At 47.0% G+C, this 25,438-nt stretch overlaps 1 protein-coding gene across 2 annotated transcripts in view; it reads right to left on the bottom strand.

Annotated features, from left to right (window-relative positions):
• CLPB (ClpB family mitochondrial disaggregase) overlaps nt 1-25,010 on the bottom strand; it is a 141,768-nt gene extending 116,758 nt beyond the window's left edge. For both annotated transcript variants that reach the window (XM_026518024.4, XM_026518026.4), the window contains exons 1-2: nt 24,525-25,010; nt 20,898-20,949 (exon numbers count right to left, since the gene is read on the bottom strand). In XM_026518024.4, coding sequence (XP_026373809.3) covers nt 20,898-20,949; nt 24,525-24,927 — 455 coding nt within the window. In that variant the 5' untranslated portion in view covers nt 24,928-25,010. The remainder of the gene's footprint in view (nt 1-20,897; nt 20,950-24,524) is intronic.
• Between the last annotated feature and the right edge of the window lie 428 nt (nt 25,011-25,438).

Here is a 25,438-nt window from a genome sequence, read left to right as displayed (position 1 = left end):
GATAAACTCACACTGCTAAGTATACAATAATTCCATTTTTAGGAATTGCTATATAATTCTACATGGCACATCCACCAGATTTTTCCCTCTCTGCTGATACCCACTCAGGCAGCCTCCAGGTCCCAGCCACCAAAAGCGATGCTCAAAGAACACCGTCTTACATGTGCCCTTTTGGACGGGTGTATTTCTCTGGGGCATGTACTTGCAGTGGGATCCCTGGGTTTTAGGGTTTATGTTACTTGGTTTGATGCCACTGTGCCAGGGTCCTCTCCAGGACAGCTGCTCCATCTACTCTCCTGCCAGCAGGACAGGGTTGTTCCTGCGTACTGCTCTCCCAGCCAACAATCTTGCCAGCTTCCTACTGACTGCAAGCCCAATAGGTCTAAAGGGATCTCATATTATTGTCTTGGCTTGCATCTCTGATTAGCAACGATTTTGAGCTACCTGTTACATGCCTGTTACATTTTGGGGTTTTCCTTTTCTGTACAATGCAGGACTTTCTTTTAAGAGGAGGACTGCTGGGAAAAAGGGCTTTTCCAAACTTGCTATTCTGTCAATGACCAGAGCCGAAAGAGCACATGGCAGTCAGGCAGCCTGGGCTCTGGTCAGGGCTGCCACCTCCTACTCTAACACACTACGGAAGGTACCTCATCCTGAGCTTCAGCCTCCTCATGAGTCCCCGCGGGTTTCAGGAGGGGCCCGGAAACCTGAAGGAAAGGATGCCACCAACCTGAAGGATCACTTCTAGGAGGCAAATCTCTTTTGAGCCCTGCCCAGCATCCCCACTGAGCACCATTCTTTGCAGCCTCCTGGGGCTCAGGTGTAACAGAAAAAGCAATGACCCTGCAGTCCAAGGGCTGGAGTTCAGATTCGTGCTCTGTCACTTACTAGCTGTGACACGGGGGATATTAATCTCTATTGTGCGAGGTGGTTGTAAGGATTAAAAGCGATACTACAGGGTAGCACTCCATAAGGAGTGATGGCACTTGTTAAATCAAGGACGGACCAGAACCAACATTAAAAAGCACGACAAGAGAACCCAACTACAAACAACTTTTCCTCCTTCAGAGCTGGATGGGGCCCCTCCCCCACCTCCCTTTGGTGCAGAGCAGCCCTCAAAGTTAGCATTTCACACACACAGGTCTCCTCCATTTCATTTTGTTGCTTTGCAAGTGAATGCCCAGTGGGCAGTCATTTCAAAGTCGCGGGCCAGCTGGGCGTGCGGGTGGCTGCCTGCTGAGAGTGGCTGAAAGGGCCTCTGAGGCCTGAGAAAGCCACCCCTGTTCTCCCCTGTGATTTTCACCGATGGACAAAATGCGGCAAGTGAATTAATCTCTTTTAAAAAGAGCAATGCTTGTGACAGAGCATGGTGTCTCCGAAAAGGTTAGGATTCCATCATCCCTGAGATGATGAGTGGAGTGCTTAATGTGGGTTGCCACTCAGGGCAGAGCAGCCTGTGTCTGGGGGCTGGGCACCACAGGCCTTTCTGGGCTCCCTCCAGACTTGTGGAAGGCCCTTCCCTAATGAACTAGGTCTCCTGCTTGGCAGGGCAGTAGTGGGTGACACTAATTGGGAGTGGTCCAGGGCAGCGGACAGGGAGGAGGCCACACCAGCAGTCAGGAGTTGAACCCTAGACTTTGCACAGATCTCAGGCAGTAGTGGGGGGCAGGGGAAGAAGCACGATGGATTTGGTCCACATGCAGGCTCCAGCACTAACTGGGTGGGTAGGAATGGATCAATGAATGACCTAGCCTCTCTGAACTTCACTTGGTCCCCTCATCTGAATGACAACTCCTGCTCTCTGAGCCTGTTTCCACACCTGTTAAAAAATGGAGAGGATCCCAGCAGCCCTTCTCTATAGGTCACAGGGGGGTACCATGAACAAACAATGAGACAAAATATGTAAAAATACTCGACACGCAATAAAGCACTGGTCAAACGGAAGAGCCTGTGCTGTTACCATTTTTCAATTAGTACCTACCCCATTTTAAGGAAGTAACAGAGTAAACTAGGATATGTGAAAGGTGTACACAGAACTTGGACCACAAGTGCTCAAAATCTTCTGTGGATTGATAAATAAACAGTCTCAAATCCCCAGGCAAGGGCAGTGGTAGAATAAGGGTACCGTAGACCAAGACCTGAAGATTTCTATAGGAGACTACCAAATCAAGGGGAAGAACAAAGCTGCTCTGATCAGGGATCCAGGAGAGTTCTGAAGGCTGGGGACCAAACACAAAACAGTTAATGGAAAAGACGATGAGTGTCAAACTTCCCCTTCCTGCTGTGAGTGCTTCTGTACTCTTCTAAATTTTATTGTTGTTCTTTGTAACAATGCACATACTATTGCTCTTTTTTTTAAGCAAAACTTTCTTAGGGGGGAAAAAAACCCTTACCCTTTCTTTCTCCAAGAAGCCTGTGCTAATCTATATCAACACTTACCAGTGTCCTCGTGTCCCGCCCCACCCCAGTTAGCGTGTGCTGGCACCATGGCCACACACCGGCTGAATGAGCATGTCCACAGCACTTCCCTACACGCTCTCACCAATACCTCTGTCTTGTGTTGAAAGTTACCTGTTTTATACTGGTGGGCCTGTCTTTTTCAAGGAACTTAAGGTCCTGTGTATATGTTAGAGTGTGGGTGTAGCTTCTCAGGCTCAGGGCTGGGGACACTTAAGATGTAGGCCTGGGGCTGGAGGCCATGGATTCTAGTCACGGCTCTCTCAGTAACTAGTTGTGTGTTCCTGATCTGCCTGTCTGGGCCTCACTTTTCTCTGTGGTAAAATAACAGAACTGATTTAATGATTTCTCAAGTCCCTGCCAGTCCTAAAATCTTTGGATTCTAAATATGTATAACGTCAAAATTTGAGATGTGGATTTCTAACAGGCACAGGCATTAGCAAAACTTCCAAGAGAAAGGACAACTCCTTGGGCTGCTGTCTGTAGGAGGGAGAGAATCCCAGACAGGGATATGGGGCTGTTTTGAGTTATTCTGGCTAACCAGCTCTTCCACTCAGGGGAGGGAGGTACCACTTGATTTTTCTTCCTCTTTCTTTATGACCAATCAATACAAAGCGGCCACTGAACTTCAGTCGTGCATTGTTCCAACTGATTTCCGGATCCTTCGCATTAACCGGCTCTCAGCTGCAGCTGGGGAGGGGGCTAAAGGGTGGGGAGCCCGGGCCCACCTGCATGAGAGGCCTGGAAGCAGTGAGCCATGCAGACTCAATCATGATCACTATCTGGGCAACAGGGCTCTGGCTGGAGCCTCGCAGAAGGTCCTGTTTACAGTAATAACAGCACCAGGCCAGGCTGGCTGAGCAGAAGCAAGGCGCCTCGGGCTAGAATCCACACACAGCCTCCATCTGCGCCTTATCTACCCACTCAGCCTGGGCTGAGAGGGGCAGGGCAAGGAAGGAAGAAGGCTGCTGTCAGAACCCAGCTTGGGCCCGCGGACTTCAGGCAGGCTCCTGGTGCTCTAACGCCACAAACACAAGGCCTCTCCGGCATCTTTTGCATTTGCTACTTGAACTAAGCCTTCTCCTTCAAGGCCCCTCTTGGGACTCTTCCTCTAGGAAGCTCTCCAGATGCTCTCCCTACCAGGAAGATGGCCCACTCTAACACTGCAAATACCCAAACTACTCCAAAGGGAAGCAGGCGAGCAGTGAGGGAGGAGAGAGGCATTTATGCAGCCTGCAAGCTTCATAACTAGTTATTTCCTACCATATAAGGTTTTAGATTTCTAGATGTAAAGAACGATCTGCAGAGATCTATCAGTCCAATACTTCCTTTTATACATGCAAACATGGAGGTTCACAAAGCATCAGCTTTTGACTAGACTAATTTGGATATGAGCTTATATCTGTCCCTTCCAGGCTGTGTGACTGTGGCAGGTTATGTTAACCTCTCTGAACTTCAGTCACCTTACCTTATCAGCCTGCCAGACCTATCTAACAAGGGTGCTGAGCTTGACCAAAAGAAATAACGTATGCAAAGCACTTACGTTTTGCAAATGTCAGTTGTCATTACCGCAAATGTTCTATTTGTTCAAACGCATACAGAGGAGGAGCGATATCAGGCCCTCACTGAACAGTGCTGGATTAAACAGCATGAAGTCCAGTGCCGGGTGACCATTCTTTGTCCCATTTCTCACAGTTTCTAGCAGGAACTTGACACACATTAAAGTGCAGAGATTATTTTTTTAAACTTCATTTTGAAATGATTTCAAGCTTCCAGAGCAGTTACAAAAATAGCACAAAAAACCTCAGATCTGTCCTTCGCTCAGATTCTCATTACATTTTGCCTCCTGTGTTTAACCACTCCTTTTCTCTATTTTTCCTGGACCATGTGAGAGTTAGTTTCAGACATTATGCCCTTTTACTCCCAAATACTTCAGCACATATTTCCTAGTATGAGGCTATTCTCTTACATAACCACTAACCAACAATGATCAAATTTGGGACACTTAACATTGATAAAATATTTTTATCTAATAATCAAATTTTGTCAACTACCCCAATATTATCCTTTATAGCAATTTCCCCCGTAAACCAGATATAAGCCAGGATCGATATTAGAATCAGGCATTGCCTATGTCTTCAGTTTCCTTTCACCTAGAATGAAATAGTTGCTCAGCCTTTCCTTGATTTTCATAATTCTAACACTTTTGCAGAGTAAGGCTAGTTTGTTTGTAGAATGTCCTTCAGTTTGGATAACGATTTTTTGAGGAACCCATTTCCTATTATTCACCCACTCATTCCACAAACTTTTCATGACACCATGGTTATTGCGGGACTCTGAGCAGGATGAGTTTCAGTGTCCCTGCCTTCAAGGCACTTACTGTTCAGCTCCATACCTGGCAAACAGCTAAAATATAAGCGAGGACCCTGGAGAATGTACCATTTGAGTGCAGGTCAGAGCAACAAAACCAAAGGAACAGCTTCCTGGAGGCAGAGGCATGAGCTGTGCCAGAAAGGACAGGCAGAAACACTGATTCCCCTAATGACCTCCCAGGATCCTCCTGAGGAAACACCTCTCTTTCCCCAAGCAGTGTGTGCGATAAAACATGAAAAGCAACAATACAAGGCTAGAAAGGGGAGGGGGTGGCCCAGGGCACCCTCATCTGGGTACCACTGCCCAGGGCTATATGCTATGTCCCAGTCAGCAGCTGCCCTGGTAACTTGGTGACAAGGAAAGCCCTGTCTAGGCAGCTTAAGTGCGGGGAAGGGCCATGGGCGCCACCTACTGGCACCACAGCAGGACTCTAGGCTGCTAGGGAGGGCAGCTGGGCAGCTGGCCGGGTTGCCAGAAAGCTTGTCACATGTGGTACGGCAGAGAGACACAGAAATGGCTCAAACTTCTCAAATAGGGTTGGCACTTGAGCCACCACTGCCAAGGTCCAGAACCCCACGAGCTTTTCGGTAAAGACTGGACTGTGCAAAGCCATTCAAAATACCTGGCCCCCTAGATAGCTGGGGACAAACATCGGGTTCATTCCAGCAACAAAACTTAAGTAGCATCTTCAAGCCGGGCTTGTGCTGGGCACTAAGGGTACAGAGATGAAACAGACATGGACCTTGCCCACAAGGAGCTCCCAGTCTGAACTGGGGTTGGGGAAATCGGACAAGCACACTAATAAGCGCTTTAAGTATCACGGTGCTCTGAGAGCTCTTTGTATAGAGTCAGCGAGCACACGGCATACTTGGCTCTTTGTGTGGTAGAGAGCTCTTGAATGGTGGAGTCAAAAGGACTCACACTTCTTGAGCAGCCTACTACCTATCGGCACCTGCCATTTATGATCCCATCTGATCTTGTGACTAGTTAAGGACTTGCCTAAGACGACTGGCCAGTAAGTGGCAGCTTGGGACTGGGACCCATGCTCTCCCTGCTGAATCACACACACTGCCTTCCAGGGCACACATCCCGTTTTTTCCCTTCTTTCCCACATTTAGCCTGGGGCCAGCACACTACAGGAATCCGATGGAACTAATCAACTGACAAAAAATGAAGGAAAAGCCTTAAGTGGAAGGGAAGGATCTGAGGGATGGAGATACTCTTTGATTAGTTCTGCTTTCTAGAACCTTCTCCCCGGAAGAGACCCTCTTCTCCTAGACTCAAAATGAGATAGGCCCAATCCATCCCTTCTTCTTCACAGTAGTCTCCACACTAGCTCCACAACTTTCATACTTACATGGCAGTATGATGCTTTAAAGTGGTCTTGCCTTCAGGTTAAAACAAACTTGGCAAACGAATCCAATCAAAAGGTTAAAGAAGTACAGGAAGTCCTGGTTCTCAGCAGGCTGGGCTGACTGCAAACTTAACAGAATCTAGGAGTATCATGCAGCTGCCAAAACAGCTAGGTGCAAATTCAAGCCATATTAATAGAAGCATAAAATCTGTAACAAAGGGGATGACTGTCCTGCTCCTCACAATTGTGGTCATGACTAGGATGGGGAGAAGACCTGAAAGCACAGTTTAGCGAACCGAGGCTTATTCAGCTTGGAGTTCCATCTCCTAATATTTAAAGGTCTGGAACAGGAAAAGGAAGCTGTGTAGTCCTAGAGGACAGAACAGGGGCTAAAAGGGGCAGCTGCAGAGGAAGCTAGCGCATAATGACAGCCCACCACGTGTCAAGTGCTGGGCCAGTGCTTTTACACATACCGCTTCAGAATTCATCACAAGATAAAATGTTTTTCTAATTACAAAGTGCCTTTGCTTACATTACTCCAAATGTCCAGAAAGTCTTTGTACTAAGCTCCCTGTATCCAACTACTACCCAACTCCAGGCCCAGATTAAACACCACCTTGTCTAGGAAGCCTTAACTTTTCTTATATACTAATTACAATTCTCTTACCAGACTGCAAGTTCTTGAAAGGCAAAGGTCATCATGATACATGTTTATACTCCTCCTCAATGCCAAATGGGGCATAATGCTTATAATAATGGACCTTAAGAATAAATGCCAAAAAAAAAAAACAATAAATAAACGCCAAAGAAGATACACAAATGGCAAGTACATGAAAAGATGCTCAATGGATGGACCATTAGCCATCAGGGAAATGCAAATCAAAACTACAATGAGATATCACCTCACACATACTAGGATGGCTGTAATAAAAAAGACAGGTAACAAGAAGTATTGGCAAAGACTAGAGAAATCAGAACCCTTATTCATTGCTGGTAAGAATGTAAAATGGTGCAGCCACTTTGGAAAACAGTCTGGCAGCTCCTCAAAATGTTAAACATAGAGTTACCATATGATCCAGCAGTTCCATTCCTACAAATCTACCCAATAGACATGAAAACATACATTCACATAAAAACTTGTTCATGAATGTTCAGAGCAAAATTATTCACATTAGCCAAAAAGTAAAAATATAAACGCCCATCAACTGATGAAAGGATAAATAAAATGTGATATATCTATACATGGAATATTATTCAGCCATAAAAAGGAACGAAGTACTAATACATGCTACCACATGGATGAATCAAGAACACATAATGCTAAGTGAAAGAAGCCAGCCACAAAAGACCACACCATCTGATTCCATTTATATGAAATGTCCAGATAGGCAAATCCATAGAGACAGAAAGTAGATTAGTAGTTTCCAGGGTCTGGGGGGGAAGGGAGAACAGGGAGTGACTGCTAATGGGACTAGGGTCTTTCTCGGGGTGAGAGACTGATGAAAATGTTCTAGAATGAGATAATGGTGATCATCACATAATTTTATAAATACACCAAAAACCACTGTACTCTTTAAAAGGGTGAATTTTGTGGTATGTGAATTATATCTCAGAAAAATAAAAGAATAAAAGAATGAATGAATGCATGTTCAATCAGAGTCTGCTTATCCTTCAGGACGCAGAGAGGGCCTCAGACCTAGAGAAGCTCCACTGAGGGCTGGATGCTGCCCAGCAAAAACCTCTTTGAGGGGGAAAAAAAGAAAACCTGAATAGGGACTTGGCGACTGAAGAGGCAGTGAGTCCAGAGACCAAAGTGCCTTGGGTCCTGTCTACCGTGCAGGTGCCGTAACTAAGTGTCACCTGCCCTGGAAAGGATCCTGCCCTGCCTGCTGGACTCTGAACCCCGGGGAATTCAGAAGCCTCCCCCAATTGTTCGTGCTTTACATCCAGCCCCTGCTCACTATCCATCTGTAAAAGCTGGTCAAACACACAGACTTCATGGGAGGCCTGGGTGCTATCCCCCCCAAACAAAAGGGCATTGAGATGGAAGCCTCGCTCAGCCTCAGAGAGGAGTCTTAGGCAGCCTTCCTGGGCCTCCCATCCACATGAATGGAGGGCCCCGAGCCCAGCCAGTCTGCCCAGCTGCTGTACCCTCCTGCTGGGCAGCCTCTGGAGAATAAACACGGTTTCATTCGACCCATCAATCAACCAGCTGGACTCTATCTGTACCGTGTGCCTTCTGAGTGCCCAGCCAGCCTTGTGTGACTAGGTAGGGTAGAGGCAGAAGGAAGTGCCATCCACCTTGCGGGGACAGCACAGCCTGGGTGAGGAGACACGGGCATGAGAGACACGGAGGCGAAAACCCAACGTGATACTGTACAGCAGAGACTTTAAGGCCGTGGGAATGTGATATGAAAGCTCACTGCGGGCTAGAACAAGTAGTGAACTGGAGTGAGAAAAGCATAAATCATAGCTTTGGGTCTCAGCTTAAATCATAGCTCCACTATTTACTAGCTGTGAGGTAATAAGCAGGAAATCTAAGCCTCAAGTTTTCTCATCTGGAAAATGGATATAACACAATCTGTTCCGCAATACTAGAGCAAGAAAGGAAGACAATACACATACCGTATCTAGTACTCTGCTTCACGCAGAATGGATATTTAATAAATGACAGCTATTATTACCAGTGAGGGAGAGCCTTCTGGAAGAGGAAGAGCTTCAGGTGGGCAAACAACATCCACCTAGATAGAAGGATGGAGGTGGAACTGAAAGCACTGCAAATGCTTCCAGGTAGAAGGAGAAAGCTGCATGTTTGGGACAGTGAGAAGCCAAGTCTGACTAGAATGGGGTTCTTGGGATGGATGGGAAGGCCAGGCTTGACCGGTGGCTGTGCAGGGCAGGGGGAGGGGGGGTGCCAGTGAAGAGCAGAGGGAAGGACAGAAGGTTCTTCAGGAACCTTGTAGATTCCCAAAAAGGCAGACAGAAGTGGTTCTCCCTCTAGCTGGAAAACACTTCCTGAACAGGAAAAGGGAGCGTGGAAGAGTGCTGAGGAAACTGTGACCCCAGCAAGCCTCTCTCTGCCTCAGGCCTCTTCATCTGTAAAATGAAGTGGTATGCCACTTCCAAGTGGGCGACTTTGGGCAAATTACTCAAGTATTCTGCATTTCTGTTTCACCGTCTGTGAAATGGGGCTATTATTACTTGCACAGTTGTGAGAATTTAGTGATTAAAGCCTCACATAGGGGCGCCTGGGTGGCACAGCGGTTAAGCGTCTCCCTTCGGCTCAGGGCGTGATCCCGGCGTTGTGGGATCGAGCCCCACATCAGGCTCCTCTGCTATGAGCCTGCTTCTTCCTCTCCCACTCCCCCTGCTTGTGTTCCCTCTCTTGCTGGCTGTCTCCATCTCTGTCAAATAAATAAATAAAATCTTTAAAAAAAAAAAAAAAAGCCTCACATAATACCTACCTCAAAAAAGGTATTCAATAAACATCAGCCACTATCAGTAATATTTAACAATGTCATTAAGGTATTATTTTATAATATTTTATAGTACATGTACCAGTATATATAAAAATTATATGCATGAAAAATTATGCCATTAAAAAGTAGTATCCTATAAAAAGTAAATAAAATTCTGAATATATGTAAGCTCTAAAAAGAGGAGTAAAACTAAGCATGACAGCCTGTGTGTGTTTTTGCCCCACTTACTATTCATTTACCTTGGGTTCATCAGTCTCAGAGGTCTCTGAATGCTCACACTAAAAGCATAAGAAACATGTACGGGGTAACAACTGAATATTCAGAAAATTCCATCCATTACCTTAACTTATTTTTCTAGCGATAGGGCAGTGTAATTAACAACACGCAGTAACAAAACTTACTATATACAGAGCATTCAGTATGCGCTAAGCATATAGCACTGAGCAGTTTCACTCATTTAATTTTCTCATTTACAACTCACAGCAAAGGTGTGAGGTAGTCAATCATCATCTCACTTCGCAGAGGAAGAATCTAAGACTAGAAGAGGTCAGGCAAACTTTCCCAAGGTCACAGAGATGACAAATGGCACAGCTGGAATTCAACACTTGCTTTCTCAGACGCACAGCTGGGAATCAAACCTTGCTTTCTCAGACTCCAAAGTCCTTAACACGGGGATTCCTGCCAATGATATGAGAGCCTCTAACAGACCCACTGACTGAGTCAGAGGGAAGAACCACTTGTTGCTTCAGGAGGAGTCTGGACCTGGGACTCCCGCTCAGAAGGGAGGAGAGGGAAGAAACTAGGATGTAAAAAAACCTCAAAGTTCAAAAGTGAGATTCAAAAAAAAAGTGAGATTTTCTGAGAAAGCTTTCAAACAGCACAGGGACAGAGCAGGAACGGTGAGGCAAGAAGCTACAGTGAGTATCATAAGCCCAGTGACACATTTAGCTTGACTACTTTCAGTATTCTTGGATTTCTCTCCCTCAGTTTCCAGGAAAATTCCTTGGGAAAAAATCCAACTGGTTCTAGCCATGCTGATAGGATTTGTGTTATGGTCATGACTGAGCTGGGATTTTCAAGTAGCAGCACTTGGGCCACAGCAACAGCGCTGGGGAGACAGCGCCTGACAGCCGTCCCTGCTGTGGGACCCTGGGGGACTGCAGCTTTGTGACCTACCCTGCCTCAGTGGCTGGATCAGTGCCGCAGAAGATCCTGGCACACACAAGCTGGTAACACTCAGCTGGTTCCTGATGTTTCTCAGCCATCAGAAAGGTTGTTGATCACATCAACCCAACAACCCCACCACCACCACCAAATCAGTTACCAATGCTGTTAGAATAAAGACAAAGCTCCTCACTATGGCTGCTAATGTTTATTCTAGCACGCGCGTGCGCGTGCACACACACACACACACACACACACACCCGTGTTGCAGGCCCCTACCCTTTTCAGTCCTTCACACACTTGTCATCATTCCTCCTTCCACTGGATCTTTGTAAATAAAACTTCCTTCTGCCAGGAAAGCTCTTCGGCCCTTCACTAGGTTAACTCCTCACCAGAGCCCAAACTTCCTCTGGGAAGCTTTCCCTGACCAGAAGAAATCCACTAGAGGCTCTAGGATTCTCTGTACCCTCCCTTGCAGCATCTGTCACAGCTGTAATTTCTTTTTCTTTCTTTCTTTCTTTCTTTCTTTCTTTCTTTCTTTCTTTCTTTCTTTCTTTCTTTCTATAATTTTACATTTGCACAATCAACATCTGAGTAGACCTTAAGCTCTGTGAGGTGATGCCTGTAAGTATTTTTGGCTTACCACCAATCCATCAGGGCCTAGCAAAGTGCCAGCACATAGTAGACACTATTCGTTGAATGAATAAAAGAGGTAATTCTCTATTTTTATATTATTTTTTTAAGAGAGGTCAGTTCTCTGTTTATAGGCTTATTAAAACTGTAAATAACTATTAATATTTGCCTAACTCTTTACCACTTACAAAACATTTACACAATATTCAGTAAGTACTTGTTAACTATCTACATGAACAATGACGAACAGCAGCAATGGTCGGCCATCTATAAAACTCACAGTTTCATAGGCCACACAGCCAAGAAGCAGTAGGGCCAACACTAGAGGCTCCATCCCAGGGCTGGGCTCCCTTTCAGGGACATCCTTCCTCCCTACAAGCCACCCCCATAGCCTCAGCTGTTCTCTGCTTCTGCACTTGGCCAACCACCTGACTCTGCTGGGCTTCTGTGCCGTTGACTGGCTGCTTCCACAACTCACCAACCTATGAAGTTCAGAAAAAGCTGCCAATCTAGTCTTCCCCAATTACCTTCCATCACCGGGGAGCAAGAAAGCAGAGACCCAATCACACACCTCTGCAGAACTGCTTGCCTGGTGTTTCAGCGTGTGATCTGGACCTTTCCAAAGGGACTAAACACTGGGAAGTGTTAGCAGAGCTAAACACTGGGAACTGTATCTCAAAGTTCTCAGGGGGACCACCATTAACATGATTTGGAAACTAAGACTCAAAGAGGGAAGTTCTATGACTTATTAAGGGTCCCAGAGCCAGTCCGAAGTGGAACCCAGATCTGCTCATTCTAAAAATCTTGCATTCTTTCTGTAACATTATACCGCCTTCCAACATCCCAGTATTCAAAAAGCCCGTGGGTGTTACGCCCTAGCATTCAAAATCCAGTGTGATGATCTTAAGGAACTCTCACAACAAGCATCAAATTAGAAGAGTGATGCCAGTTAGGCCTTGACCTTTGGTCTAGAATAAAACTTTTGTTTCAATCTACTGTAAACCACAAGGACATTTAAATATTTACTGGTTAAGAGAGCTGGATGTTTGGTTGCTCTAATGCCATCATTAATATCTTCCCATCCAGCCAAAATGATATAACAATCAATAAACAGACAGCCTCTCTGAGGACCTGAGACAGCCAAATGTATTTACCAGCCAGGGTTTTTGTTAATTAGATAAAATCCCTGGATCAATGTGCAGAACATTTACCTATGCTGTAGCTGAGCACATTCTGGACACCTTAGTTCTAGCATAGGGACAGCAAGTGCCTCAAGCCCCAAGCTGGGGCATCCAGGGACAAGAACCAAACCAAGCAATCAACGTAAAACCAGAACAAATGTGTTTAACTCTCAACAAAATCTAACGCTTTCTTCTTTCCTGAACTATAAACCGAATCAGACTTTTTTCCAAAGGCATCTAGTAAACAGATCTGAGATGGTATTAATTCCTTGATTTTGTAAAACCATGAAACCAGAAATCAAAACAAGATAACAAAACAATCTCTAGGGGAGCCGGGGTGGCTCAGTCAGTTAAGCATCTGCCTTCCGCTCAGGTCATGATCCCAGGGTCCTGGGATGGAGTCCTGCATCGGGTTCCCTGCTCCACAGGAAGCCTGCGTCTCCTGCCTGCTGCTCCCTCTGCCTGACCCTATCTGCTTCTGCATGCTCTCTCTCTCTGTCAAATCAATCAATCAATCTTAAAAACAACCCAACAGGGGCGCCTGGGTGGCACAGCGGTTAAGCGTCTGCCTTCAGCTCAGGGCGTGATCCCGGCGTTCTGGGATCGAGCCCCACGTCAGGCTCCTCCGCTATGAGCCTGCTTCTTCATCTCCCACTCCCCCTACTGTGTTCCTTCTCTCGCTGGCTGTCTCTATCTCTGTTGACTAAATAAATAAAATCTTTAAAAAATAAAAATAAAAATAAAAACAACCCAACAATCTCTAGTGCTCATTGAGATTCTTTTTTGAGAGGCAACATGGTATATACAGCAGCAATAGTCAGAATGACGCATACATTCAACTGCCTAGTTGACATCTTCACTTGAGTATCTCACTAGCATGTTAAATTTAGCATGTTTAAAACTGAGTTCATAATCTTTTCCCCCAACCCAGTTCGCCTCTAGCACTTTCATCTCAGTGAATAGCATCTACACAGCTGAAATCCATTCTTAACACCTTCTTCTCCCTAATCAGTGATATCCAATTCTGTTCATTCATTCAACATTCATTTATTAGTATGTACAACGTATCAGGCACCCATACTGCTCTAACCACCACCAAGCCCTGTCTAGCTTACTTCCTCCATCTCTGCTGACATCTTAGTCCAAGACATCACCTGCCATCAACCTCTCTTCTAGACTATTCCAATCGCTTTCAAACAGTCTCCCTGCATCCACCATGGCTCTCTATCAATCTATTCTCCATGGAGAAACTAGACAGATTTTTCTACAATTACAGATCTAGATCATGTATGTCACCAGGTCTCTCTCTCTCTCTCTCTCTCTCTCTCTCACACACACACACACACACACACACACACACACAAGCGTGTGCACGAGCACACAGGCTTAAAATTCTTCAGTGGTTGCTCAGCGATCTTAGGAAAAATAAAAATCACCACCATGGCCTACAGACCCAGTGCAGTCTGGTCCTTGCTTAACTCTCCAGCTTCAGCTCGTGTCACTGTGCCCTTGCTCTCTAGAGTCTGGTCAGATTGACCTTCTCTCAGTTGCTTGATTTCTTCACATCTGTTCTTGACTTAGGGCCTTCCGCCTACTGTTCCCTCCAGCTGAATGTAATTTCACCTTTCTCTTCATCCTTCAGAGCTCACTTCACTCTTATGTACTCCAACGCTTTCCCCTACTGATACGTACCCTCTCCTCCACCCCTCCTAGATCCAAGGTTAGATTCCCAAGTGCCTTGTACTTCCCTTTTTAAACAAGTTTGAAGATATAATTAACATACCATATAATCCACCCATTAAAAGTGTACAACTCTCGTTTTTAGTATATTCAGAGTTGTACAATCTTGACTACTAACTCCAGAACAGTTTCATCATTCCCAAAAGAAACTCTGGGCCCATTAGCAGTCACGCCCTATTCCCTCCCAACACCAACCTCTCCAGTCCTTGGCAATAACTGACTAATCTATTTTCTGTCTCTATGGATTTGTCTATTCTGGATACTTTATATAAATTGAATCATATGATATGTGGTTTTTTGTCTGACTTCTTTCAGTATGCATAATGCTTTCAAGGTTCACCGATGTTGTAACAAATAGCAATACTTCATTCCTTTGTACTGATGAATAATCTTCTGTTCTGTAGCTGTATCATATTTTTATTTATCCATTCAACCACTTATGAACTTTGGGGTTGTCTTCCTCTTTGGGGTATTAAGAATAACAATGCTATGGGGCGCCTGGGTGGCACAGCGGTTAAGCGTCTGCCTTCGGCTCAGGGCGTGATCCCGGCGATCTGGGATCGAGCCCCACATCAGGCTCCTCCGCTATGAGCCTGCTTCTTCCTCTCCCACTCCCCCTGCTTGTGTTCCCTCTCTCGCTGGTTGTCTCTATCTCTGTCGAATAAATAAATAAAATCTTTAAAAAAAAAAAAAAAACAATGCTATGAACATTCATGTTCATGTCTTCTTTTCTCTGGGTTATGTACCTGGGTCATAGGTAACTCTATGTTTAACATACTGAGGAAATGCCAACCCTTTTCCAAAGTAGTTCCACCATTTCACATCCCCATCAGCAATATGTGAGGGTTCCAATTTCTCCACATCCGACAAACGCTTGCTATTATCTTTCTGCTTACAACCATCCTGATAGGTGTGAAGTGGTATCTCTCCGTGGTTTTAGCATTTCCCCACTGACTACTGATGTTAAGCATCTTTACGTGCATACTGAGTATCATGTATGCTTATTTGAATACCTTCCTTAGACAAATATCTATTCAGATTCCTTGTCCATTTTTAAATTCAGTTATCTTTTTATTGATCAGTTGAAGAGTTCTTTATATATTATTCTGGGTACAAATCTCTCATCAGATATATGATTTGCAAATATGTTCTCCCACTCTGTGGGAGAGTCTTTTTCACTTTCTTGAAGGTGTCCTTTGAACATAAAGTTTTCAGTTTTGATGAAGTCCAATTTATCTTTTTCCCTGTTTTCTTGTGCTTCTGATGCTATATCTAAGATGGCTTTGCCTAACCCAAGATCACAAAGATTTACTCCTGCTTCAAGAGTTTTACAATTTTAGCTCTTAATTTAGGTCTATATTGCATTTTGAGATAATTTTGGTGTATGAGTGAGGTAGGGCTCCAACGGCATTATTTAGACGTGGATATCCAGTTGTCCCAGCACCATTTGTTGGAAAGACAAGCTACACTTCATTTTGAACTACAAAGTTTTGTCTGCATAATTAGTCACTGGCTCCCAATTAGACTGTAAGTACCAAGAGGGCAGGACTGTGTCAATCTTGTTCACCACTGCATTTCCAGCATTCAGCCCAATGCCTAGCTCCTAATAAGCACTCACAGACCTTGGTCAAATGAAGTATTATTTCTGTCATTAATAAATACTCAACTTTATGGGTTATAGGTATTATCTCCATGATATCTAAGCTCATAGAAGTCAGGCAACATATAACATGTGCCTTAGTTTTGCTGGTTCTCAGTTTTGACTCACGTGCCCCATCCTCCCTTAGGAAGGGAGTTAGTGAGCAGCTCCAGGACAGGGATTGCTTCTCCTTCTTCATGGTGTTGCCACCAACACGAATTCAGCTCAGGGCTAGGCACAGAAGACAGGCTGGACAGATGAATGACTGAGGGACAAATGGACAAGGCCCTCCATGGCCAGGTCCCTCCCTCTCTCCAGTTCCTCCTGACCTCAAACTGTGATCAAGCAACACCAAACAATATATAATTCCCCCTCCATACCATACATACCCTAGGCTGTTTCTTGCCTCAGTGCTGCCACTCATGCGGCCCCCTTTGCCTGGAATGCCTTCTCCTTCTCCTGTTTCCTAAGTCCTACTAATATTTAAAGCCATTTCCTCTAGGATGCTTTCTCTGGTCCCACAGTCTTCCCCAGTCTCCTGCATTAAGGGCAGGAATCATGCCTGGTCAGATGTACCCTGTGCCAAGCACAGGATGCAGCATGACAGGTGCTCTGTAAATTTTGTCCAATGACCAAATAAATCTTGGAAGGGGCAGGCAATCTGAGGTTCAAGATTGATATCACCAGGGTTCCTCCATTACAGAACGTTTGGGCTGAAGAACGGAGTTATGCACTCAGCAGAGAGGCCCAACTCCCTGCTGGGAGAAGGGAAATGAGTAGGGGTGTTGTCTTTCACTCAAGTTTGTTCTGAAGGAAATGTGATCTCCATCAGAAGAATAGGCGGCCTCACTTCTCCGAGCCCTGACAGCTCCTCACATGGCTCAGCCCAAGCCTGGACAGATGTGCCTTCAGTCTGCCCTATGCCCTAGGTTTCGGGTGAGTGGTTCCTGCATCCAGGAGCCAGACTTGGGCATGGGCTGAGCCCTGGAGTAGGGCCAGATGCTCATGATGCTGACAGGTGGGACAGGGGCCCCAGGACAGGACTTCCACTCCTGAGGAGTCAGACCTAAACACACTAACAAGGTTTAAGTGCCTTGGGGGAGGAGGAGGGAAATGGTTGCCACACAGGGAGAAAAGAGGAGAGAAGGAAGGGAAGAGGAAGGGACCCAGCCTTCCTCTAATACAGCCAATGGAAGTATGGAAATAAGACTCTGGACTGCCTGCTTCAAGTGTGCTGAAAAGTCAGTAAAAAGCAACTTTCCCCAAGTTCTGTTGTGCTGGGGAATAGAGTATGAGATGTGGGGAAACACACCTGTCCCTGCCTTGGGGAGGCACACAATCCAGTGGTTTAAGGTGAAGTCTACCTCACAACCTTCTTAATATCAAGAACAGAATGTGGCGAGTGGCAGATCCTGCCCTGCCCCTCTAGCCAGGTGGGCTCACAACACACACAGTTAGCAAGCACCACATAAAGCAGGACAACAGTGCCCCCACATCAGAGTGACTGTCCAGAGCTGTTGGCTTGATTGTCTCATAAGGCTGTCTATAAGGATTCCTAATTTGGGCAGCAGTGAACCTTGCCGCTTTTCCTGTTCATGGACTGAGCGCCTCCCTAGTCCTGACAGCCCTAGTTCTCTCACCCAACCTCCAGCTTCTCTTCTAGAAAAGGATCATTCTCCTGCTGCAGGCCAGCATGGCCCTTTTCAGATGACTTTCAAACCCTCCTAGACCAGAAGGGAGATGCGGGGCAAAGGAAGGGGAGATCACAGCCAGGTGGAAGGAGTCAATGAAGGCTTCATAAGGGCTGTAGCACTTGAGCTGAGTCTGGAAGAATTTAAGCAGAGGATAATGAGCACTGAATATAGAGGGGTGGTCTGTGTAGAAGGCTCATACCCAGGACCTAGAAACTTCAGATTCCAGAGTGTCCTTAAAGAGGAGGACTTCCCCTCTGAGAAGAACCTCAGGCTGCTGCCCTTCACTATCCAGAGCTTTCCCAAGGCTCTAGGGCTAAGGAAGGTTGGGGGACATCAAGGCAGAGACACACGGAGCACACATCCTCAGAGACAGCAATGAGGAAAGAATGGTAAAGGACAGTATTATCCACCAGATGAGTTTTATTCCAAATACTGATATCGTAGACCATACTGATCATATACTTGGTGACCTAACCACGTATAAAATGTTTAAGTAGTTTTTAAAAATTGAGAATGGGACTCTATCCTGCTATAGGCAGGTCTGTTGGGTGGAGCTAAAAACAGAATACACCGAAGAACCTAAGAGCAGCATGAAGCATCTATGCAGAGTCTAGAGCACAGAAAAGCTGAATAAAGACCCACTGTAGGAATTCAAAAGAACTGTTCTTCTAGCAAGAATGGTCAGGCTCTCCCCACTTCCACCTCTAGGCCTAGCTCTGTTAGCAGCAAAAACTGTAATTGATATGTTCCATGTCTGTTTCCTTGAGACCAGAGCCTGGGTCACCCTCCATCTCCAGTGCCCTCCAGCAGAGGCCTACCCACTCATTCACAAGCAGGAACTCTTTTGGGTGAGGAGGAGGCCTTTATCACCCCGAATTTGTCTTATTGAAACAGCCTCTCCCCACTTGTTTATTCTTCACTCTTCCGAATGATCCTAATTGGGTCATTCCCCGCTCAAAAACCTTCCACGTCTCCCCACTGCTTCTAGGATAAGAATTCAAGACTCCCTACCACGGGAATTCGAAGCCATGCACACTGGCTTCTCTCAAACCACCTGCCCTCTTTCCCCATAACTTGCAGCGCGGCTCAAGCACCACCTCAGCAGCACCAACGTGACACTGGGCGCAGCAGCCAGCCAGCACCTCCTGTCACCTGCCTTTGCTCAGATTGTTCCCTACTCTCTGCTTCAGAGGCGTAGGGGGACACAGGAGGTAAGAAGAGGAGGGGTAAGACTGCCGTGCTGAAAGTCAGGCTCTGTGCCTTGCTCATCTGACTCCCTTACAAGGGGTGAAAGGAGACTCTGAGTCATCATGACCAAAAGAGATGAGACAACTGGAGGCAGGAGAAAAGCAGCTAGAGACTGGAGACACACACGAAAGGCCCTTACAAATGCTACCCACACAGGCAAGAAGGGATGTTCTGCATCACACACACCAGAAATTCAATCACTTTCTGCATTCTTTTGACAAGAATTAATTGCTAGTAGAAAAACGTGTATTTGAAAGAGCTAAAATAATCAACACTCAGGGGCTTAATGGAATAGGGTAAACAGCCTCCCCTGGGTGCTGGAAAAGTGGATTCACAGCATTGCTGCTTTGCAAATACACCACCTAAACTGGGCTGCCAGAGGAAAGCAGCAGCCTGGCGGTCCTCAGGAGGAGGGCTGACCAATCACTGACAGGCGATCTGAGGGTCAGCAAAGGCCTGAGAGGAGGGGGCACAGCCAGTTTTGCCCCCTCACTCCCTCCTACTGCAGCAGAAGGAAGGCAGGCTCAGCTGTTTCTGGGGAAATGAAGATGTCACGCACAGCTGGCAGTTATGAATGGCTCTTATAACAACGAGCTGACATCTGTGCTTGGTTTTTAAGATGCATCATCGCATGTTTATTAAACTATTGCTCCATCATATTTATTTGGCTACGAAACAACTCCCAGCCCATACTTCCAAAAGTGGTTTATTAAAAACTAAGCCTTGAACATTAATACTCAAAAGCACCCTTGAGAATCAATAATAATGCTGCAGATAAAATGAAAGGGAATCAAAGCAGTAAGTCTTGGTGGGGGCTGCAGCTGCCTTTCAACACTTCGTTATATGTTCAGGAGGAGCACCAAGAGCGTGGCCCTGGATGCAGGGGCAGCCACCCAAAACACAGGACTCCCTGTCTAAAATGGTGACATGGCAGCAGGGAAGGGGGGTAGCCTATGGCCACCTCACTTTATACAAAGGGCCAAAAAAGGCCAAGATGAGGCCCAGTGCAGGTCACTAGTTTCACCAAGAATAAAACCTCTACCCCTAACCAACTGCCCCATACTGAAGCCTTGTGTCGGCCCTGGTCTGAGCATTTATCCTGGACACAGACTGCCCAGACCTGAGTCCTGTCACTGCGCAAGAACAAACCTCAGATCCAACCTGCCAGTGGTCCTAAGGGGCCCAACTGAGCCAGGCAGGCTGGAAGAATGCAGTCAGCCCCTGAGCAGGAGCCCAACATGTGCACCCCAGCCCTTCAGGAAGACCTTTCCAGGGGCACCTGGGTGGCTTAGTCGGTTAAGCGTCTGCCTTCGGCTCGGGTCATGATCCTGGGGTCGAGCCCCACATCGGGCTCCCTGCTCAGCAGGGAGCCTGCTTCTCCCTCTCCCTCTGCTGCTCCCCCTGCTTGTGTACTCTTTCTCTCTCTCTCTCCCTGTCAAATAAATTAATTTAATTTAATTTAAAAAAAGGAAAACCTTTTTAGCCCCAGAAGACCTGGCAGAAAGGCTTCTTCCAGCTCCTTCCCAAATCCCCAAACCTCTCCATGGGTGCCCATCTGTACCCCGTCCAGGTAACAAACAATAACACATCGCCAGTTCCACGAACATATAAGAACAAATTGGAAGATTCAATAAAGAACGCACAGGATGTGGAGGGGACTCTAAACCATGCCCTGCTAAGAACAAAAGAGTGGAAGGATCCAGAGATGTTTGGGTCAAGAAAAAGGGAAACACAGGGCTGACTCCCTAACTTAAAAAATCTAAGGGTTGACCTGGGCCAAGGGAGCCCAGGTGACTGCGACTATAGGGAAGTTACAGGGTTCACTTCCCAGATGAGTGTGAGGATCTCCTCCAAAGCAGTCATCACTGGAGGAAGGGGTTCACCCAGCTCAGGCCCTCTTGTCGGGGAGAGCAAGTCCTGGGGATCGACACTCACCTGCTGACTTCTTGGACATTGTTGGCACGAGCAGCTTCCATCAGGGCGGCATCTGAAAAGAAAGGGGGCACTGGTCAGATCCCTGGCCAGGACCTACCCTCAGAGCTAGCTGCATGGAGGGCCCAATAAAACAATGGAAATGGAAGCACTTCAGAAACGTGGGCTTTGGGGTGCCTGGGTGGTACAGTCAGTTAATCGTCTGACTCTTGGTTTCGGCTAGAGTCCTGATTTCAGGGTCCTGAGATCGAGCCCCGTGTTGGGCTCCACGCTAAGTGTGGAGTTGGCCTGGGTTTTTCTCTCCCTCTCTCTCTTCCCCTCCCCCCTAAAATAAAAAAATAAATCAAAAAGAAAAAAAAAAAGGAAAGAAACATGGGCTTTAACGAGGGAAATGATTCCAAGGTATATAAAGAGAAAGCTAATCATCTCCTGCTTATGTGGTAGCCGCTGTTAACCTGTCTTCCACATCCATTATAGAGCCCAAACACGTAACTCTTATCATACAGGTGACCCAGGCAAAATGCTAGCAACTATGTGCTACCTACGGCAAATGCGTGATACGTGAATCCCTTCACTCTTCATTAACTGGAAAGCTCGGACTAATATGTTTCACATGGCTGTCATTGTTATTAACCATTCCCCTACCTTGGCCCACTTTCTCCCCCAACTCCGATTTCTCAGCCTAGTTTTGAATCTCACGTCACAAGTCAGCAACCCTGCACAGAGGAGCAGGCAGGGGTGTGGGCTCCTCAGTTTAGAGCCTTGACCAGGAGCCAGGAGGCCCAACCATCTGCTCCCTACTCCCTAGGCTGCCCCTTTCCCTCTCAACTCCAGCTTCCGTGACTATAAAGTAGATGCAATAATCCTTGCCCTGGCAAGCCTCACAAGGATGCCAAGGAGATGAAATGATGATTGAAAAATCTGCCAACTCCTCGGTACCAAGCTCAGCAAAGGAAGACCCAAAGCAGAGGAGTTGCAATCCCTTAGCAATCACCTAGCAGAAAAGCAATGCTAAGCCAGGCCGGGCCTGAGCAGCCTGCAGGCTTTTGGCACCACCTTGTGGCCACAAAGAAAAACTGCGTGACTCAGGAAAACTAAATAGTAGAGGCAAGACTTTTTCAAAGAGTCACGGAGCCCTACGTGCCCAGCATGGTTCTGAGCTCCATTGTTGAACACTGCAGAGACTCATACCCAGCCGTGCCTCAGGGAGTTCTCAGTCCAGCCAAGAGACTCACCCAGAAAAACATGAGAGGAGACACTGCAGTAGGGTAGAAAGAGCAGGATATGGAGACAGACAGACCTGGGCTCCCACCCCAATTCTGCCACTTACTTGCTGTATGACCTGGCCAACTCATCTAACCTCCTGAGCCTCAGTTTCCTTATCTGTAGAGCAGGGATAAGAAAGCCACCTTGTCATGCATATGCAAACGAGATCTGTGGTTCAAACATTAGTGTCTTCACCCCACTTGCCAGCCTAGACTCCAGGGAGAGGTCTTTCCTGGTTATCTTCCCCCATGGTTCTCCAAGCACACATCCAGGGATGCTTAGGCAGCCCTCAGTGGGAAGGGGAACAAAGCTTCCTCAGAGATCACTGTATGCACTCCTCCCTCACTCTGCAGAAAGAAGTCGGTTCTGCAAGGCCACAGGGGGAATGAAAAGGAGCTGAGAATCAGGGCCTCCTGGCTCCCACAAGGTACAGTTTCTACTGCACGGTACGGAGGGCCTGAGCTTGTAACTCCAAATCAGGGGACAGCATCGGCTAGAAAAGTCTGAAGGTTGGAAGTGATCATGGTTGTGGTCATTACTTACTTTAGAAAGTAGACAAAGTCCAGATTGGAGTCCCCAGGAACCTCTAAGGCAAGACCCTGGACACCTCCTCCAATTCATCTAAGCATACTAGCCGCAGGGCATTCCCTGCCCACTTTCCATGGCTCTCCACTGCCCACAGGAGAAATTCCAAACCCTCCATAAACCCTCTTGCCTGACATCCAGACCCCCTGTCCTCCAATCAGGCTGGCTACCCTGCTAGCCCCTGCACACACCATGCTGACCTGTGACTCCCATATCCATGAAGCCTCTGCATGCAATACAATCCAACTCAAGACACATCTACAGAGTACCTAAAAAAATAAATTCCAATGTTATGCTGGACAATGTGAAAGTATTAGGGAAAGGAACTTGTATCAACCTAAAAAAAAAAAAGATAAGCTGCATTCCTTGCTTTCATGGAGTTCACAATGTCACTCTCCTTTTCATCTCTTGCCTCATCCTACAGAACTCATCAAGTTCAAATTCCCCATCCACCAGGGAGGGGTCTCCAGTCTTCCAGGAATACTTTCCTGACCCTGCTGGCCCTCCAATCCCCCAACAATGCATTGTCAGACCACTCACCGGACCCATAGGCATAACTGCCTGCACTGTCTCCTTAAATGACTTTGTGCTGTTAGGAGTTCCACAACTCCCAAAATTGGGCTCACAGAGGGTATTCAAAAAATGCTCAAAATTATATAATTATAGCATGCCTAAGCTAGAAGAGCCCTTAGAGTCTCTATTTCAACATCTTCATTTTGCAGATGAGCAAACAGGGCCAGTGAGGATGAGAAGCAAGAGCCCAAAGTCACAATGGGAGTTAAAGGTAGAACCAGAACAAGATCCCAGAGATCCTTACTTCCAATCCAGGACCCCTCCTTTACAGTTGGCCACATCCTGCTAAACAAACTTAGTTCAAGGCAGTCCCCACTCTTGCTCCCAAGTCTCAGAGCTTGGGATGCATGGAACCTATGAACACCATGCTTCCAGCCTTTCCCCCAGAGGAACTACTGAGAACCTGAGTGGTTGGACTCATGTAGGCCAGAAGTCTGGCTGCCTGCTCTCCCAGTCCCTGCTCAACTCCTTGCACCCAGGTGAGATGCAAACCGGGGTAGGCCAGCCCCCATGGTTGCTTTGGGTCTCTAAGGATCCAACTTCCTTGTTTTTCTTCTCCTGCCAACTGCCTGGCTTGGCAAATCACCTCACACCTGAGACCAGAGACAACAAAACCTCTGGGAATCTGATGGGCAGACTCAGACTGCTGAGCTCCAAGATTCAAAATAACAGCACTGTAAAAGTACTGAGAAATCATTCTTTACTGTGTAAAGGGGGAACCTGAAACCAGAGAGGAGCAAGGGGTGAGCAGTGGCAAATGTGGTACTGAAACCAAGTCTCTACTGCCTTTCCTAGGCCACCTTTCAGGGGGAAACTTCTCTAAACTATCTAGTAGTTGCCATTAGAACACACGGCGGTTTCCTGAAGACCTCTTAAGAGAGGAATTGGACCAGGCAGAATATTAGGGCATAAAAGGACCATGCTCTAATTTTAGATGTCTCATTCAATGTTTCCATTGTACAGATGGACAAAGTAATGCCCAAAGAAGGGAGCTGACTTACAATAGAAAGTTATACAACTCAGAGGCACTGAGCTCTCCAGGTCACCACCCTGCCCCAGTAACCAGACGATGTCTGTCTGAGTCCCCTCCAGGACTGAAGCTCTGCTGGTCTAAATCTATAAGCAACTCCTGCCCTCCAAAGATACGGAGTCAGGTCACTCCTCCCGCCTCTGTCTTCCTCGAAACCAGACTGCCCCGATAATCACCCTTGTTGGACGGGTTCTTGCTGTAACAATGAACCACCAGCGCTGTGGCCAGGGCCCACATGCTCAGTCCGGCCCTGTTGGGGACCCCGTTCCAGCTGTCCTGTCCCGGGAGTGTTTCTTCTGGGCTAGGAAGACGTCCCCATGTTGCGTCTACGAGGCACTGGGTCTCGGTGCGTCCTCCCTGGCGCCCCCAGGTGGCTGCCCCTTCTCGGGGGAGGAAGACCGGCGATGCTTCAGGGCGCCCCCCGACGGCCGCTCTCAGCCACTGCGGCTCCCCGCGGCCCGCGGTGGTCACACTCTGGCTGGAGGCACTTCCATGACTCCGGAGCGATGGAGACCTAAGCAGCTGGAGCAGGAGCCGCGGTGCCGGCGCTGTTCTCCTCAAGACCAGGGACCCCAGCATCGTGACAGCTGCTTCGATTACCCCCTGGTGCCGGCCCCTGTGCTAGCCGCGTCCAACATGGCTGCCGCGGCGCGTTCGAAGACGCCGCGAACGCGGTGGAATTCCGCATTACTTCACGGGAATGGTAGTCCACAGCCTTAGATTTTTTCCGCAGCTGGAGAACGAATAAACTACATTTCCCAGAAAGCTGTGGAACTCGCGTCACAACGACTGCCGACTTTAAGGACCCTGGTGCATGTTGGGAAATGGAGTTCGAGTGAGGGGGCGTGGTAAGAGCGGAAATGTCTGGGTAGAACGTGGAGATTAGAATTAAGGTTCGAATCCCAGAGCTTCCTGCCAAGTTTAGTTAAAATATGCGACGCAGTTTCTGACTACTGCAAGTTAAACAAGGATCTTCAGCAGACGCCTGTTATGAAACGTATGCTTATTTCTTTTAGCCTATTTCTCTTTTTAACCTGGGACACCTTTTCAAAAAAGATGTCTGGGGTAACCAGAACACCTGTAATAGCAA

The sequence above is a fragment of the Ursus arctos genome, unplaced genomic scaffold (genome assembly GCF_023065955.2).
Source record: "Ursus arctos isolate Adak ecotype North America unplaced genomic scaffold, UrsArc2.0 scaffold_22, whole genome shotgun sequence".
NCBI classification, from domain to species: Eukaryota; Metazoa; Chordata; class Mammalia; order Carnivora; family Ursidae; genus Ursus; species Ursus arctos.
The sequence above is the reverse complement of the archived record's forward strand: the minus strand, read 5'-3'. Positions and strand labels throughout refer to the sequence as shown.